General features: G+C 35.4%; 1 protein-coding gene across 21 annotated transcripts in view; it reads left to right on the top strand.

The window, feature by feature from the left end:
- Positions 1-18223, top strand: part of CREM (cAMP responsive element modulator) — a 70799-nt gene that overhangs the window by 24113 nt on the left and 28463 nt on the right. For 8 of the 21 annotated variants that reach the window (XM_077771737.1, XM_077771727.1, XM_077771725.1 and 5 more), the window contains exons 4-6: positions 12482-12628; positions 16583-16680; positions 16827-16969. In XM_077771737.1, coding sequence (XP_077627863.1) covers positions 12482-12628; positions 16583-16680; positions 16827-16969 — 388 coding nt within the window. Of the gene's footprint in view, positions 1-7063; positions 7277-12242; positions 12331-12481; positions 12629-16582; positions 16681-16826; positions 16970-18223 lie in introns of those variants that run through there. The other 13 variants (XM_077771741.1, XM_077771739.1, XM_077771734.1 and 10 more) reach the window with 5 other exon arrangements.

Here is an 18223-nt window from a genome sequence, read left to right as displayed (position 1 = left end):
GCAGTTCATGAGTGCTGAGCTCGGAGTGAGGAGCCTGTTTCAGATTCTGTGTCTCCCTCTTTCTCTGCCCTTCTTGCTTGTGCTCTGTCTGTCTCTCTCTCAAAAATAGATAAACATTAAAAAAAGTTAAAAAAAAAAAAAAGAATAAAGCAGGCCTGGCATGCAGGGAGGGGTTGAAGCAGAAATGATTTGACAAAGGATACATTTTAATGTATGAGTTTCATGTTTTCTGTTTCAATCTGGTGGACAATTAGGATGATATTTCTCATTGCTTTGTCTAGCTGTGCCAAAAATCCACCTCTTGGTCCTAAGTAGGCTATCAGAAAAGAAAACAAAACAAAAAGTTTGAGCTTAGTGTTCAGTTGAATCTTGGTTTTCCAACTTCAACTTGCTAATTCCCTTACTTTCAGGAAGACCTGAAAGAGAAAAATATTCCTCTCGAGATTTTGAGGTAAAAATTTTCATTTCAGTATTGATTTTTCTATTGTTCCTTGTTTTTATGTATTCTTTCTCCTGGCTCTTTTTCATTGCCTTAATTCAGTTGTTTATGTAATGTTTTATTCACATGGAATGATCTCTAAAAATGAACAAAAGTTGGAAGAAAAAGTAAAACTGATTTTTTTCTTCAGTAAATGTGAAATCTACATTATATGATGTTCTTTAGTCAACTAATTCAAGAAAATATAGTTTTGAAATGTAACTCATTCCTGAAGGTAATTCAAGGTTTAAGGGACATAAGTAAGGGTAATTTGTGAACTGCTAAGTTTTGTTCAGTTTGAACAAGAATGTTATATTTCTACATCTGTACTCATATTTTGTAATTTTGTATATAGTAGCTAGTACATTTCTTTAAAGGTTAGTTTTTAGTTATGGGATGCACTCTACATTTTCATCTTAGTGATAAAAGTTTGAATAAAATTTGATGTTTCAAAGGTAATTTAAGTAGGTTTAAAACAGTCAAATTTCAGAAGAAGATTTGGTTTTTATACTTATTATAATCAAAAAGAAATGCATGCAAATTAGTTTTAGTGCTGGAGTGATTGTTAAAGATTTTCTGTCATTTGTAATGATTTTCTATGAGGTTATCCGAACGTCCTAGAAACCTTTTGTTTCAAACATTTTGTTTGATGTTCCAAGTTCTCAGTTTTAGTAAAACATGTGGTTTGTCCCTAGCAGTAATGGGAAAATAACTGAGTATAAATATAGTTATTCTTTTCACCCTTTTCTATGTGCTTGTTTTCTAGTAAAAGAGTAGGCTCAGGGAAAGATTTAGAAGTAAGCTGGCGTTTAAGGGGTACAGACTTTCAGATTGCAAAATGAAAATGTTCTGAATTTCTGTTTCATAACTGTGTCAACATACTTACTGCTGAATTATAAACTTAAGATGGTTAAGATGGTAAAATTTATTCTACATTTTATTTATGACAATAATGAAAAAAACAACAAAAAGAGGAGACATTGAAATTTGATAAAAAAAAGAAATGTTAATTTTGTAGTTTCTTCTTTGAATAAGATTCAGGGATTATTTACTTTGCCTGATTTTAATTTTTAAAGTTACTACAACCTTTGTAAATCCCAAGCTGTTCAAGGAATTACATTTGTTAAAAGAATTACAAAACACAGAAGTTTTTGGAAATTTTCAGTTCATTGATTATTTGTGATGACATCTTAATAGTGCTCTTCAGAAATGTGAGTTTTCTGAGCCCTGACAGAGATAAATCTCTCGTGGTTCTCCAAAAGGGCATTGGAAAGAAAAGCCTGCTTATGGTACTGAATGTATTAAGTAGATACAATATCAGATGAGGATGAAGCAAACAGAAATAGTTCAGGGAAAAAAAAACCCTTACTTTTAAATGGGTATGATCTATACAGCAGTAGACGTCTACTTTGGCAGATAATACCTTTTTTTAAAAATATTGGATAATGGGCCTGTATTTGATATCAGATATGTTAGTACACTGATAGGTATTGCTAGTGTAAGTTGGTCTCCCAGGTCCTTAGAACTTTCTAGTTTTACCTTTTTTAAGGACATGTTTACTACTTTGTACTTGGTATAAGGAGAAAGAACTCTAATGAATACATATATGCACAGTTTGAATTAAATGTAGTTGTTTACCTAAAAGTAGTGGTGTGAAGTATTTTTCATACTACACTTTAACACTAAAGACACAAAATTATTTTCTTAATGTTTACATATAGTTTTAAGTTAATACTTAAGACTGAATTCTTTGATCTTCATTTCTTAAAAAGATAAAATAATTTCATAGATTAAGGTAAATGAGATGCCATGTGTGAAGTGCAAGTACAGTGCTTGGCACGTGTTTGCTTTTATCACTACACTAACCTGCCTCAAATGGTTAGAGTGGTAGCACTTTGGCCAGTGGTTGCAATTAAGCTTTAAGATGAAGTGACTTATACTGGTCTGAAAATACACGTTGTATTAGGAATTCATTCAAAAGTAATATAAATCCGGGGCGCCTGGGTGGCTTAGTCGGTTAAGCGTCCAACTTTCGCTTAGGTCATGATCTCGCAGTTCGTGGGTTCAAGCCCCGCGTTGGGCTCAGTGCTGACTGCCAGCTCAGAGCCTGGAGCCTGTTTCAGTCTGTGACTCCCTCTCTCTCTTACCCTCCCCTGCTCACGCTGTCTCTCTCTCTCTCTCTCTCCCCTAGAAATAAATAAAACATTAAAAAAAAAGTAATATAAATCCACGGACTGTGCTCAAATAGGCCTCCAGTGGGTATTGAAAAGGAAAGATAATTTATAGCTGTTTTATAAGCAACATTCTGCTATGATGCCAAGAACTTACTTGAATTGGTATATTTTATGCTCCTAAGTTTTCATACTTTGTTTTTCTTTTAGGGATATTAAAACCTTGCAAGAATTTTTTTATGCCATTTTGTTTGGCTCTGAAAATCTAAAATATAATTTATTGCTAGATTTTAGAGTTCATGTTAAGACCAAGTTTCATTATAATGCTTTTTTTAGGAGTAAAATGCTTAGATCACCTGTGTATGAACTCTGACTTTTGGACTGAAATTGAAAAAACTTAAGGATGCAGTTTGGTCTAGCCATATTGTGTCACTGATTCGGATTTTGAATTTTTTTAATTTCCCACCTAAATTTTGAGGAAGACTTTAAAAAGTATTTTAACCTTTGCAAATCAAAGGATTAGTACATGTAAATTAGTTAACCTCTACATTCTTCACCAGATTATTTAAATGAAATGCAACAATCATAAAAATAACAGAAGTGAATATATATTGGATGCTTAGTATATGCCAGGCACTTGGACTCTGTGCTCATAACTCTGTAGAAAGGTACTTAGCAGTTGAGGAAAGTAAGGTCTAGAGAGACTGAATAACTTGTCCTAGGTCATGCAGCTAGTTGGAGACAGAGCGAAAATTAGAACCCAGGCAATCTGGTTTTAGATTTCATTAAGCATTCTACTCTTTATTAGAGTACATAGGGTACTCTGTGTTGAACCAGACCATATTAGAGGACAATGCCTTAGAAACTAATAATAAATACATGTATATATAGTTGCTGTATAGAACTGTATATGTGTGTGTATATACTGTGTGTGTGTGTGTATAGTACACGCAGTACTATGCAGTATCTATTATATATATACTGTATACTGTATACTGTTATTCCTTCATTATTCAGTGGCCAAATAAGATCTTTATTTTTAAAGTTTATTTATTTGAGAGAGAGAGAGAGAGAGAGAGAGAGAGAGAGAGAGTGTGTGTGTGTGTGTGTGTGTGTGTGAGATCAGGGGAGGGGCAGAGCGAGAATCCCAAGCAGGTTCTACGCTTTCAGCACAGAGCCTGATGCGGTGCTTGATCTCAGGAACCATGAGACCATTACCTGAGCCCGAGCCAAGATTCAGACCTTAAACGACTGAGCCATCCAGACACCCCAAGATAGTTACATATTTAGATCCCAACTCAGCTTCTGAGCTGGGGTGTGTGAAGAGCATAGAAAATTTTAATTTTATTCATTTTGATGTATTGTTAACTATTTCCATGTTATTCCTAGTGCTAGCGCCAGTACCCATTTTCAGTGCTGAACCATAACTCTGGGCCAAGAGTATGAGAGCAGTGTGAGCTTTAGAACTATATTTTATAAGATGATGAAGAAATGAGTCCCATTGCCTTTGGTAAAATCAATTTATTGAATGTTTTCCTGGCAAGAAGCTAGTTAGTTATTATACCCACCAATTATGGGGCCGTATTATTTTTTGTGTTTGGTAAGAAAAAATACATGACCTCTGCAGTCTTAACAAGCTTAAGTATAGTTCAGTAGTGTTAAGAATATTCACATTGTTGTGAAACAGATCTTCAGAATATTTTCATCTTGCAAATGTAAAGGTCTATACCCATTAAACAAAAACTTTCTTTTTACCCACGGTAGTTAAATTCTGTTTCTATGAATTTAACTACTTTTAGATACTTCATGTAAGTGGATGCATCAATATTTGTCTTTTGGTGAGTGTCTTATTTCAAGTAGCATTATGTCCTCAAGGTTCATCCACATCATAGTATGTGATAGGATTTTTTTTCTTTTAAAGGCTGAATAATATTCCTTTGTGTGTGTATATATATATATGTACATATATATATACCACATTGTTTATTATTACTAGTTTTTAAAGATGCTTATTTTTTTTAAGTAATCTCTACACCTAATGAGAGCCTCGAACTTATAGCAAAAGTCTCACATTCTTTCTTTCAACCCAGCCAGCCAGGTACCCCTGTTATTTCTATTTTTAAGGGTTTTTTTGTTTGTTTGTTTGGGTTTTTTTTTTTCCCCAGTTCAGTACTCTTTAGGACTTATACCAAGTTATTGGTTAAAGAAATAAAATAATTCAAATGAATTGCAGTTTGCTTCATAGACATTCTTAAAAAGAGTTTTTTGCACAGAATAAAGATTATCATGAAGTTTGGCTAATAAGTGGTTTTAGGCATTCATTTTATGATTTATGGATTTTGGCATATACATTTTTCATTCATTATTAGAAATGATCTGTATTATTGTTAAGAATAGTTTTAATATTTATGATTCTTATATCTGCTAGGTAAATGCCATTTTGGGCTCATTTTGGGCAGCTCTCACTGCAGCTTCATTAAGTATGCTTACTATTTGCATCTGGCTAGTAATTATGATCAGTTTTAGTTTCAGTCTTACTGAAACCAAATATAAGATTGATTTTTAAAAGTTCTCAAGTTTAAAGAATTATGACTTCTTTAAGATAATATTCATTTTCATAGAGCTTTTAAAATATATTATGATTAATGAAGCACATCTCATATTGGTTAGCATATAAACTGTTGTTCCAACTGTTACAAATAGGAAATTCAAGGTACTATAAGGATTAGGTAGAAAAAGCAAATCAGCTAGAACATTGTTTTTCAAAGGCTAAAGGACCCTTAATTTTAATTTGTCCTCAAAGGATCACCACTGCTTATTCGACGTATGTATAATCAAAGTAGACTGTATAATTGAGAATGACTTGATTCCAATATTTGCTTTGCTTTTAAGAAGAGAATTTTACCATCTTTTTAGTTATTTTTATTTCATTTTTTAAGTTTACTTGAGAGAGCTCAAGTGAGCTGCAGAGGGGCAGAGAGAGAGAGTCCCAAACTGGCACAGAGCCAGACATGGGGTTTGATCCCACAAACTCCTGAAATCATGACCTGAGCCATGAAACCAAGAGTCAGATGCTTAACCGACTGAGCCCCCCAGGTGCCCCAAGAGGACATTTTTTTTTAAAGATACTTAATATTTGGCCACTTATATTTACAGTACCAGAAACGGTAACCCACCTCCCCCTTCTCATTGTATTCAGATTATAGACTTCAGATAGTGTCTATTTATGCTCTCCATAAACAAAAAGCATGTGAGACAACACCATTCCCGTGTAGTTCTCTTTAGAATTGTAACATAGTAGATATAAAAATTTGAGTCTTGTGTGCTAACTCTGTTATCAGTAAGTATTTTCAATTGAAATTCCTAAGGTAAAATTAAGTAAAATTTAACTGTATTGAATTTTGCAGTCTGTTAGCCACACTTAAAAACAAACAAACAAACAAAAAAGCTCAGTGGGAAAGACACTAAAAATGAGACGAAGTCTATCTTTTTCATTTTGTGTTGTCTTCATTTAGTGCAATTAAGAACAACTTTAAAATTTTTAGTGTTTTTATTTATTTTTGAGAGAACTGGGGAGGGGCAGAGAGAGAGAGAGAGAGAGAAACACACAGGATCTGAAGTAGGCTTCAGCACAGAGCCTGATGCAGGACTCAGACTCACGAGCCGTGAGATCATGACCTGAGCTGAAGTCGGACTCTCAACGACAGCCCCAAGAATTTAAAAAAAATTTTAAATTTACTTTTAAAAAAAATAAAATGAAATATTTCGCATCTTTATTCAAGTGTTCACTTTTCTAATATTATTTCCCTGATTCCAAACTTAAAATATTTGAAATATTCTGTAAACACTTTTTTTCTCATAGAAGAAACCCTCTTTTCAGAATCTTGTTTTAATACACAGAAATCAAAATAGTTCCGGGGCCCCTGAGTGGCTTAGTCGATTAAGCGTCCGACTTTCGCTTAGGTCATGATCTCGCGGTTTGTGGGTTCGAGCCCCACGTTGGGCTCTCTGCTGACTGCCAGCTCAGAGCCTGGAGCCTGTTTCAGTCTGTGACTCCCTCTCTCTCTGACCCTTCCCTGCTCACGCTGTCTCTCTCTCTCCTAGAAATAAATAAAACATTAAAAAAAAAAATAGTTCCCCAACTTCTTGCTTAGAGTATTAGTGGATTTTAATTGTAGTCCTTAAAATTAAAATAGGTGATGTATAGATTTGATTTTTTCAGGAGCAGAATTGACAGTGAGATCTGCTATATTGTGAATTCACATTTTTTTTTCACCCTTTATTAACTGTCTTGAATGCAGGCCCAGTAGCTCTGTGACATTTGCAGCTGTACTGTGACATCATAAGCCCCATCATAAGGGAACTTGGCTACGGATTGGAGGTAGTCCAGTAGGTGCTAATCAAGTGCTGTGTTACAACATTGTGAGGTTTTCCCAGTTTTCAAGTGTCATTATAAGATTTTTTATTATTATTATTGCAAAGCCAAGTAAGGCTGTCGGTTACATCATCTTAACTTCAGATTAACTACTGTCTGTATTGGGGTTGGTGGTGGATGTGGTGGCATCAGCATAATCTATGTTTCAGGCATCCAATAGAAGAGAATTTTTCAGGGGATCTGGAAGAAAAGGTAAATTATATCTTCTATGAGTTCATTCTGCATACTTTTGAGCTTCATAAGAAGAGGTATACATATGAAATATAAAATATACTCATTTTATGGTTTTGTTTTTTTGAGGAACTGCCTACATGATTGTTGGAATGTGATGAATATACTCAGATCTTCCTATGGCCTTCTCCCTCTCTTCATTTAGGCTTTTTATGCAAATATTGCATCCTCTGAGAAGCTTTCCACAATGTGTATATTTTGATTAGCCTCCTTTCACACTAGTGTGGGCTGTCACTCTCTGATCCCTTACTCTGTTTCATTTTTCTTTGAAGAATTTAACACCACCAAAAATGATAACATTTGTCTCTTCATCTGTTTTCTGTCTCCTTCTGATCTAGAAAAGCAGAAACTTTTCTTGTTTACTATCCCCACTGTCTAGACTGGTCCACATGGCAGGCTCCCAATAAGTATTTCTTGAGAGAATAAAAGAATGAGTTAATTAATAAGGATGACTTGTTTCTGTGAGACTTTTTTGTGTATTAAGCCTTGGAATGAATAATTGACATTTATAAGAAATATTTCTCTATTTCTACCTGCAGTATGCATATTTTAGTTCAAATGAACTAAAGTTTATGTCCCTATACCAGTCTCTTTTGTGGAAAGACTATACTTCTCTTCTTTTTCCAGAGCTGCTTTAGAATTCTATTTGCACATTATGAATAAAGTAATTATTAATACTTTTGATAGATTTCTCTTTCTTAGTACTTCTCAGATCTTTATTTTTTTGGCTCTAAAGCATCAATCACACAATTCTCCTTCTTATTAGCCTTTCCACTTCATTACCCTACCATTGCTGTCAACCTAGCCTACTTAAAATTGAATCTACCACCTGACACAAAACAAAAAGGTGCTTCTTTATTTACCCACCTTTGGCTTTGGAGCCTCCATGCATGTTCTTAAATCATTGGCAGCGTTCATTCTATGCCATCTGTGTCTGTGTACAGTACACCACTTCTGGATGCGGTATATTCCAGTTGTGGCCCATGTGATTAGTATAATATATTGATAATACTAAAGTGTAAAGATAGGGAGCCACATGAATTTTTAAAAAAATGAATAATGGTGAAGTGTAGCCAGTTAACTCTACTAGTGCTGTGATAGGATTAATAGTAGTCACATCAATTTTGGTAAAACCTGTGAGAATAGAATGTCTGAATATAGAATGTCTCTAGATCTAAGAGGTTTTTCTGTTCCTTTTTTTTCCCCCAAAGATACATCTTACTTCTAACTCTAGGGTGTGTCATTTCTGCTGGTTCTCAGCCTGTATTTCTGCAGTTTAACAAAAGAGCTGCCTCATGAGCTTTTGTACTGCCCAGAGTTTGGACATAGAGAGGTTTCACTGTAGTTATAGAATTCCTATAACTCATCTCCAGAATTCTAGGAGTACAGTTTTGTTTTAGCTCCCTTTCCACAGCAGGCATTCTTGACAGTAAGCCATTTTGATAGAGTGATTATTTAATAATTTAAAATCTTGAAAGTTATACTTGAAAGGCAATTAAAGCAACTTATAGCATGATTTCTATTTATCGAAACCGCATGAATCTTTCTTGAGTTGCTCATTCTTCAAAATATCTACTGTCTTTGAAGCTGGATTTCCAACACTTAAAACTCCTGCTTAAAAGCTTGAATTTTATCATTGACAATAAACACTGTCAATTGTTTTTCTTGAAGTGACAAGCTCACTTCATTTGCTTTTAAGAAAATGTTTTCTGAATGCTCAAGTTTGAATAGCCATAGTTTGTTTGACTATTGGCCATTCTTTTGAGAAAGCTGATCTGCCTTCTCAATCCACAGGTCCAGCCTGTAATACTTGTAGTACCCTTGGGTACAATTCATATTCTCTTTTACTCAGTCTGACATATGAATTATCAGGGTTATTGGATATGCTGGTTTTGGCTGTGCTGCTGTGCTGTAGTTGAAATCACAGCCTGCTGCAGTGCTCAGTTCTTTACACTGTGAGCCAAGGCCTGAGGGCTGTATTGGGAAACAGCAGCAGTTTCCAAAGTGTGGGAGACTCTAGGAGACTTTCAGGAGGTTTATGAGGACTAAAGTATTTTCATAATAATGCTAAGGCTTATTTTCCTTTTTCTCTATATTGATAATTGCACTGATGGTGTAAACACAAGAGAATAGGGGTAAAGTTGTTGGCGTCTTAGCATGTGGCATCAAACTATACTAAGTAGTCATTGTGTTCTTCACTAACATTCATTTGCAGTTAAAAAAAAGTTTCACTTAAAAATACCCTGATGAAGCAATAAATATTACCCATTGTATCAAACCTTGACCCTTGAGTACATGTTGTTTTATATTCTGTGTTATGAAATCAGTATGTTACTGAAAGCATTTCTACTGCGTAGTAAAGACTGATGGTGTTCTTGAAGAAAAACACTTGAGTAATTGAGTGGTGAGATGAACTGGCTGGGTTTTTTCCCACAGGAAATCAGTTTTCTACCAAAAAAAAACAAGGCCAATAGCCAAACAAACTATGCTGTTGAAACTTGAGCATTTAGAAAACATTTTCTTAAAAGCAAATGAAATGAGCTTGTCACTTCAAGGAAAATAAATGACAATGTTTATTGTCAATGATAAAATTCAAGCTTTTAAGCAGTTTTGAATTTTGAAAATCCTGCATCTGCCATTGTGAGCTTGATAGTTTTTCAGTATTTAAAGTATTCTGATGAGATTGATATTGATTTTAATGAATGAGATTTTCTGATAAAGTATCATGAAATATGTCCGCATTTGGGAGATCTGCTTAACTGAGTGAGCCAGTCTTCCAAATAACTACTGCATGGTGATACAGATTCATGCATGGGATCCATTCAAAGTGCGAGACTGATATAGTTCCAGATTCCACATTGCAACTAATCTTTATGTGAAACAACCATCTGTCGAGTTTTGGTGTAGTAACAAAGAATGCTATCCACATATTTTGAAAAAGTTTTCATAATACTCTCTTTTCCAATGATATATCTGTGTGAGGTCCAAATTTTCTTCACGTATTGACTAAAATAACATTGCAATAGATTCAGTGCAGAAGTATGAGAATTTATCTGATTTAAATTAAACCAGACATTAAAAGAGATTATAAAAATGTAAAGCATTGATATTCTTGTCACTAATTTTTTTGCTTTAGAAATGTAGTTATTTTTAATAAAATGCTATTTATGTTAGCATGTAATGGAATCGTTATTTTTAAGATGTAAACATTTTTAAGTTTTCATTTCTAATATGGTAAATATCAGTGCACATAACCAATGGTGTGCATTGTGACAGCCAATTATGTGCATCTTTTTCCAACTGTGTGTTCAGTGTTATCCATTGGTAACTTGAAATCTGCCACAGTAGGGGTTTTACATTATGGAAATAAGCAAACCTTTCAAATCAAGGTTCTTCCTTCCCAAAAACTGATTGACAAATGTTTACAGCACCCTACTGGATATAAATCACATAAACAAAAGCTTTTTGAATCACCAGTAATTTTTAAGAGTGTAAAGGTGTCCTGAGAGACTAAAAAGTTTGAGTTATTTGTGTAGCGAAAGGAGTACCTTTTGGTAATTGGTCCACAAAGAGGTGGATGCCTTTTTATTATTCATACAGATTGTCTTTTGTGCTGGTTTGTCATTTGTAGAACAAATCCTCCCATTGTTTTTTTTTTTTAACTTCTAGTTATTAAGTTTATTGATTCTATTATGATATCCTTTTTTCCCCCCCGAAAATCTAATATAGGCAATAATACTGCGGGGGCAGGTGGGCTGCATTTGCTCTGTGGGCTACATTTTGGTGTCTCTGTCCTTTTCTGTTGGTATCAGGGCCTGGCTCAAGCTGTGGCTTCTACACAAAGCCTCTACTTATTGTTCAGGCCCATTCTGATCTTTCTGTTCTGTACCCCATGACTTTCATGACCTGTACAGTGGAGCAATTAGTTCTATACTGTTTAGTGTGCTATTGTTGTTTCTTAGGTGTTAGTTTTGTCAATTCTACTTTATACCCTAGTGCACCTAGTACAATGCTCATCACATAGCTTCTCTTGCATGGATGAAGGATTTTTATTTTCAGGTTACCAAAAGAAGTTTGCTTTCTAAGGAAATGATCTTGTAAAGAAATCTTACAATTATTTGTTATAAACCCAGTTTTTAGTAAATTGCTTTAAAGTATAAGTAGATTGGAAATTATTGGTGTTCCTTAATGTGAGGCCCTACACAGAGGCTTCCTTCAAAGTTTGTTTTAGATCTTGTGGTTCTACTATCATTCATGATAGAAGCTGGTAGCTTTTTGCACTTATTTCATTTCCAACGTCTTTGGCTCTTTTGAGTAAGTCATAATGAGTAGTGAAACTTAGTATGAGGAGGCAAAGTTTCTAAGATTACACTGGCCTATAGGATTGGGTTGTTTACTCAGTAGAAAACTTATCAGGTCTTAAATCCAGAGGAGTGGAAGTTTTGTGTTTTGTTGGTACGGATCTCTGTTGAAAGCACTCAGGGGTGCTGGGAGATGGCTGTACTCTTGTGCAAGCTGACTGATGGTTCTGGCCCTGTAGATGCTTGAGCTAGCAGGGAGGGAATCCATAAGAGGGACATACCAGCTCTAAGGCATGCACTTTCTCTGGATCAGACCCACTAAGGGCATGAGAGGTCCTCTGGCCTGTGCCTTTTTTGTGATGATGGGGTCATAAAATAACTGTGATTTTCATTAGCATAGAGACAAGGCATTAACTTGCATCTGGAGTAATACTAGAATATCATATATCAAATGTTTCATTTATTAAAAAATAATTCATATAAGTTCTGTCTCCAATTTCTCTTAGGAAGTTAGGTAATTTATACTCTGACCAAAATAAGGACTCACTGTTAGTAGTCCTGAGGTCGTAGTGAGGTAGTTTAACTGCCTTAGAACTTTGTGCTTGGAACATTCTTAGCCACCGAAGCATGGGAACTGAAAGTGAGGAGCATGGGTTCTTTAATATCTATCACATCAGAGAATGACTGTTCCAGGACAGTAACCACCTCCTAATGGTAAGTACCCCAGCATGTTGATCATTTCTTAGAAGCAGGAGAAAGAAAGGAAAAATTGGCCAGTCCGAATAGTGATTCGTAGTTCTTTTAAAAAAACAAAAAGAACAGAAAATGGTCCAGCCTTAATCCTCAATAATGATCGTTTTTGCAGGTTTCTGTAGCTGGATCAGGCACCGGAAGAGGCTCCCCAGCTGTAACTCTAGTACAGTTACCTTCGGGCCAAACTGTGCATGTCCAGGGAGTGATTCAGACACCACAGCCATCGGTTATTCAGTCACCACAAATACAAACTGTTCAGGTTAGCTTCCTTCCCAGATGATTGGTCTTTGACTTTCTTCAGGTTTTTTTTTTTTGCTTTTACTAATTCATTTACCATCTTTTTTTCTTTGTGTAGCTTTTATGCTCAAATATTTTAATTAGAAATTTGGAGGAATTTCTCTTTCCTGTGTGGAGTGTGTTGTGCCCTGTGGGATACATAGATTTGACCAAAGATTTGCATATTGGTTGTTAGCTCTTAATTTACAGAATGAGTAATTGTCAGATGAGTAACTACTTCTTTGAGTTGTTGCTCTGTACTGAAACACAGATTTATTTAGCAAAGCTCTCCAGTGGTGCTTAAAAATATTTTTAGGATTCCTTGGCGAAGATGTCTGATAAACACAGTAAATATTATAGTATTGGCTGTTTTTATAATCACTTTAGTAGGTAGGTGGGAATGTAAGTTTATTTTTAATATGTAATTTGTAGGAAACATAGGATATTATTGTCACCTTGGTGTTGGATTTCTACATCACAAACCCCTCTCAGGTGAAATCTTGGTTTTTGCAAACAGGATTATTGTGGTTATGATCTGGAGATCTGTTTTATTATTTATTATTATTAAAGTTGGTCACAAATCCTTAACATTTCTTCAAGCTAAAACATTTTTTGCATCAATAGATGTAAATTAAGTGCGCATTTTTTAAAGTTTTTATTTAAAAAAATTTTTTTAATGTTTATTTTTTAGAGAGAGTGTGAGCAGGGAAGGGGGAGAGAGAGAGGGAGACACAGAATCTAAAGCAGGCTTCAGGCTCTGAGCTGTCAGCACAGAGCCCGATGCGGGGCTCAAACTCCACAAACCGTGAGGTCTTGACCTGAGCCAAAGTCGGACACTCAGAATGACTGAGCAACCCAGGTGTTGCAAGTTTTTATTTTAATTCCAATTAACCTACAGTGCAGTACTAGTTTCAGGTATACAATATAGTGATTCGACACCTTCATACATCACCTGGTGCTCATCATAAGCACACTTCTTAATCCCCACCAGCTATTTCACCCATCCCCCCACTCCTCCTCCCCTCTGGTAACCAACATCAGTGTGTTCTCTGAGTCTGTTTCTTAGTTTCTCTCTCTCTTTTTTTACCCTTTGCTTGCTTGTTTTGTTTATTAAATTCTGCATATGAATGAAATTCTATAGTCTTTCAAATCAATCGTTTATCTTTCTCTGAGTCACTTATTGCTTACCATTATATTCTCGAGTTTTATCTGCGTTGTTGTAAATGGTAAGATTTCATTCTTTTTATGGCTAAGTAATATTCCAATATCTATATACATCCATTCATCAGTTGATAGACACCTAGGCTGCTTCCATAAATTTGGGTATTGTAAATAATGCTACATAGAGGTACATGTATCCTTTTGATACATGATCCCTTAGTGTTTCTGTATTCTTTGGGTAAATATCCAATAGCGCTGTTGCTGAGTTGTAGGGTTTTTAACTTTTTGAGGAACCTCCATACTGTGTCTTCATAGTGTCTGTGCGAGTTTGTATACTTACCAACAGTGCATGAGGGTTTCTTTTTCTCCACATCCTCACCAAGGAGGATGTTGATCTTTCTTGTGTTGTCGATTACAGCCATTCTGATACGTGTGAGTAAGTGTGCATTTTTTATTTTGTTTTTTAATTTTTTTAATGTTTATTTTTGAGAGAGAGAGAGAGACAGGGCATGAGTGGGGGAGGGGCAGAGAGCGGGAGACACAGAATCCTAAACAGGCTCCAGGCTCTGAGCTGTCAGCACAGAGCCTGACGCTGGGCCTGTACTCATGAACAGTGAGATAATGACCTGAGCTGAAATTGGGAGCCCCCGAGGCCCCCCAACTATGCATTTTTTAAAGTATATTTCTTGGTTATTGAATGTATTTCTTTTCCTTTTTTACATCAATTATTATCCTTTAAATGTTGAAATTTATTTGAACATACTTGATGACAAGAAAATCTGTGAGGAAAACAGATGTGCACACTTAGTCTTGTTCCTTGCATATTTGAGTACAGTTTATTGCAGAGTAAGGAGACATGTTGCAACATGATATTTGAGGTAATAAATCCAACATGCATTAAAAACTTAGCTATCTTTGCTACACAGGCATCTTTTCAGAAGAGTAAGAGTCATTCTTTGCAGTGTCTTTTTTTCTTTCCCATGATGACCCTTGATTCCAAGAGTTTTTGACTCTTTCTGACTGTAATTAAAAAAATGTTTTTATTATTTTTACATTTATTTCTGAGTGACAGTCAGAGCGCAAGTGGGGGAGGGGCAGAGAGAGAGGGAGACACAGAATCTGAAGCTGGGTCCAGGCTCTGAGCTGTCGCCACAGAGCCTGACGTGGGGCTCAAACTCACAAACCATGAGATCATGACCTGAGCTAAAGTCGGATGCTTAACCAACTGAGCCACTCGGGCAGCCCCTTCTGACTGTAATTTTAAAACAAGAATGTCTTTCCACTGTCCTTTTTGAATTATGACTTCTGTTGGGGTTCAGATACTTCCACTCTAGTTTTAACTTGGCTGCTGTTGGAAGAAAGTGTTATATTCAGTAGCCTTTCTTGGATTTTGTTACGTGGATGATTTAATTATCTTTGTAGAAGTAAATTAGTGGATCTTGTCTTAGAATTCCTACTTGTTGGACAGTGGTCAGGTCACAGCTTTCACCTTTCTAAAGTGGTTAAAATAGTATCCTAATAAGGGGTTAGTTATGATTATATGAGAGATGTATGAAAGCCCAGTATAAAGTGGTAGATGTTTGGTGGTGATACATGGTTGTTGATTGCAACATTTTTTCTAAGTTCTGTTGGTATGTGTGCTTTTATGTGGGGTGCCTGTGACCAGAGATGCATGGTTACATGTATAGGTGAACATAGATGTACATCAGTGTGCCTTGGGAAGTATATATTCCTGCTTGCATTGTTGACTCCTTTTAATAAGCTCTTTTGATTTTGCCCAAATCAAATTTTCATTTAATTATATTAAGGAAAGTGAGTTTTATAAACTCAGAACTACCCTAGGCCCTGAATTATAATGGCTAAATATATTGAGAGCTGTCATGTTGTAGAGATTCATTATTTTAGTTTTCAGACTTTCCCTAAAATCATGTTATCATTATGTGACTTGAAAAATGAAATCTTGCTTAAAACACTGACCTTTCTTTTAAGGAGAAATTCCTTATTTTGGCTTTCAGGAGTTACCACTATCAAGCCCCAGCCTTCTTGATGTATAAATCCTAACTTTAATCAGGCTTCATTACTTTTTTTTTATATTTCTTTTTTTAAATGTTTATTTATTTTGAGAGAGAGAGTGAGTGAGCAGGGGAGGTGCAGAGAGACAGAGAATTCCACACAGGCTCCACGCTGTCAGTGCAGAGCTCACTGCAGGGCTCCAACCCACAAATGTGAGATCATGACCTGAGCTGAAACCAAGAGTTGGACACTCAACCTACTGAGTCACCCAGGCGCCCTTTTACTTTTGTATTTGCTTCTTTGAACCTCTTCATTGTCTAGTTTGAAGACCTAGCTCAAGTCAGCTGTGGTATTGTGAAGAGGGCAGTGAGGCTGAGATGCTTTATTCTGCCTCTGTCACTACCTCACTCAATCTCCGCTGGATTTGTAAGAGGGTGTTCCGGGTTGAGATCTTAGGTCTTACGTATCTTATATTTAGTCCTTTCCTGTAAAGCCTCACCTGTCATCATTTGCATTTCTGTACTATTTATTATCTGTCCCATCCCTTTCCACACATACCTGCTCTACAACTGAAATGTGTGTGTCTGTGCTGCCTTTACTCATACCAGGTGTGAGCTGCTTTAGTGCAGGTTCAGGGTGTTCTCTTGCTGGATGCTTTGCCAGCACCTGGCTTAGTCCTGCACACACAGACCCTTAAGCACCATGTTTTGACTGAAGGAGATCATATATTTTATGATGCATTTCAGAAACTTTTGTATTATAGGTAGCAACAATTGCAGAGACAGATGAGTCTGCAGATTCAGAAGGTGTAATTGATTCTCATAAACGTAGAGAAATCCTTTCACGAAGACCCTCTTACAGGTAAGTCTCCTACTGTAATGATACTTTTTCCAAAACGGGAGAATAATTCTATATCAAACCAGATCTTCTGTTATAACTTTTTTTTCTTTTTGTTCTGAATCTCATTCGTATATCTTAATTATTTCTGTTGTTAAATTATGTTTTAGAAAAATACTGAATGAACTTTCCTCTGATGTGCCTGGTGTTCCCAAGATTGAAGAAGAAAAATCAGAGGAAGAAGGAACGCCGCCTAACATCGCTACCATGGCAGTACCGACTAGCATATATCAGACTAGCACGGGGCAATACAGTATGTATGCTGCATTCGATATGGTACAGTGCTAGCTTTAAGTCTTCTCTAGTTACATTGAAGCAACTTGGGCTTGACATTAAATTGTTCCATTTTAAAATGCATCATAATATCCAAACTATGTATCATAGAATGAAAAGTAAATGTTAAAGAAGTGAGAAATTTGTACTGACAGCTGTCATATACTTTTGAAAAGTAAAAATTTTTTTGATTGAATATAGAAGAAAATTTGGGGGTACAAATAAAGGGAAGGTTTGCCTATTTATATGTTTATATTCATGTCTAGTAAAAGTTTAAACTTTAACTGTTTTTTATTGTCTTTATAAGATGCATGCGAACATAAGCTATAAATGTCTGTATTTCATTCTTGTTGGCTTTTGTTACCAACAATTACGTTTTATGCTTCCTAATCTAAAAGAGGTAACAATGTTTTCTAAATTATGTTTTAAATGTAATTATGTTTTCACTACTCTTTGTTAATTTGTGCTGCAGCTTTTTCTAGAAAAGAATGGAAAAATGATTTATTTTTAAAACCTACAGCAATTGGACAGATCATTTTATTTGAAATTTTAAACATCAAAAGCTGTAAATAAACAGATACATTCACATTTAGTCTTGTGCATTTTAATGGGCTGTTAATTCTGTGCTTTTTGCTCTAATTAAAGCACTAATTTTTTTCCCCAAATCCAGTACATTTGATATACATAAAAATGCTTTAGTGAAAAAACAAGAGCTAGGAAGAAAGGAAAAAAGGGGGAAGAAAAGCTAGAAAAAGGGCAGGAAAAAAACCCATCTTTAAAAACCACTTAGGTAATGGAATATGTGTGGTAAAAAATACTGTGTTGGTTTAAATATGGTAAAATTTTAGTTATGTTTTCTGTTTTCCCTTTTAAAGTAATACCTAGAAAAATTCTCCAGTCTTAATCTAACATATGGCTGTCAAGCAAACTATAATCCTTAATATCTGAGAGGATCTTATGTAGTCCCTAGTTTTTTTTAGAGGTTTTTCTTTTGGGGGTGGTAGATTTGCAATATTAAACTAATTCTCCCGTGGTAATTCTGGTTCTTCAGGTAGCTCCTACCATGATACCTAGCATAATTGGGGTATAATGTCTACAGCCTCTATAGGATGCTGAATGGACATGTCCAAAGTCAATGTTAGGAAAAGGAAACTCCCCACTGTCTCTGTAAAGAGTTAGACCTTAAGGTTTTAACTGTTATTTTTCTTTTATTACTTCTCTGATTTAAGTACCT

Source organism: Crocuta crocuta, unplaced genomic scaffold (genome assembly GCF_008692635.1).
Source record: "Crocuta crocuta isolate KB4526 unplaced genomic scaffold, BGI_CrCroc_1.0 scaffold457, whole genome shotgun sequence".
NCBI lineage: Eukaryota > Metazoa > Chordata > Mammalia > Carnivora > Hyaenidae > Crocuta > Crocuta crocuta.
This window is presented reverse-complemented; position numbering and strand designations above follow the sequence as displayed.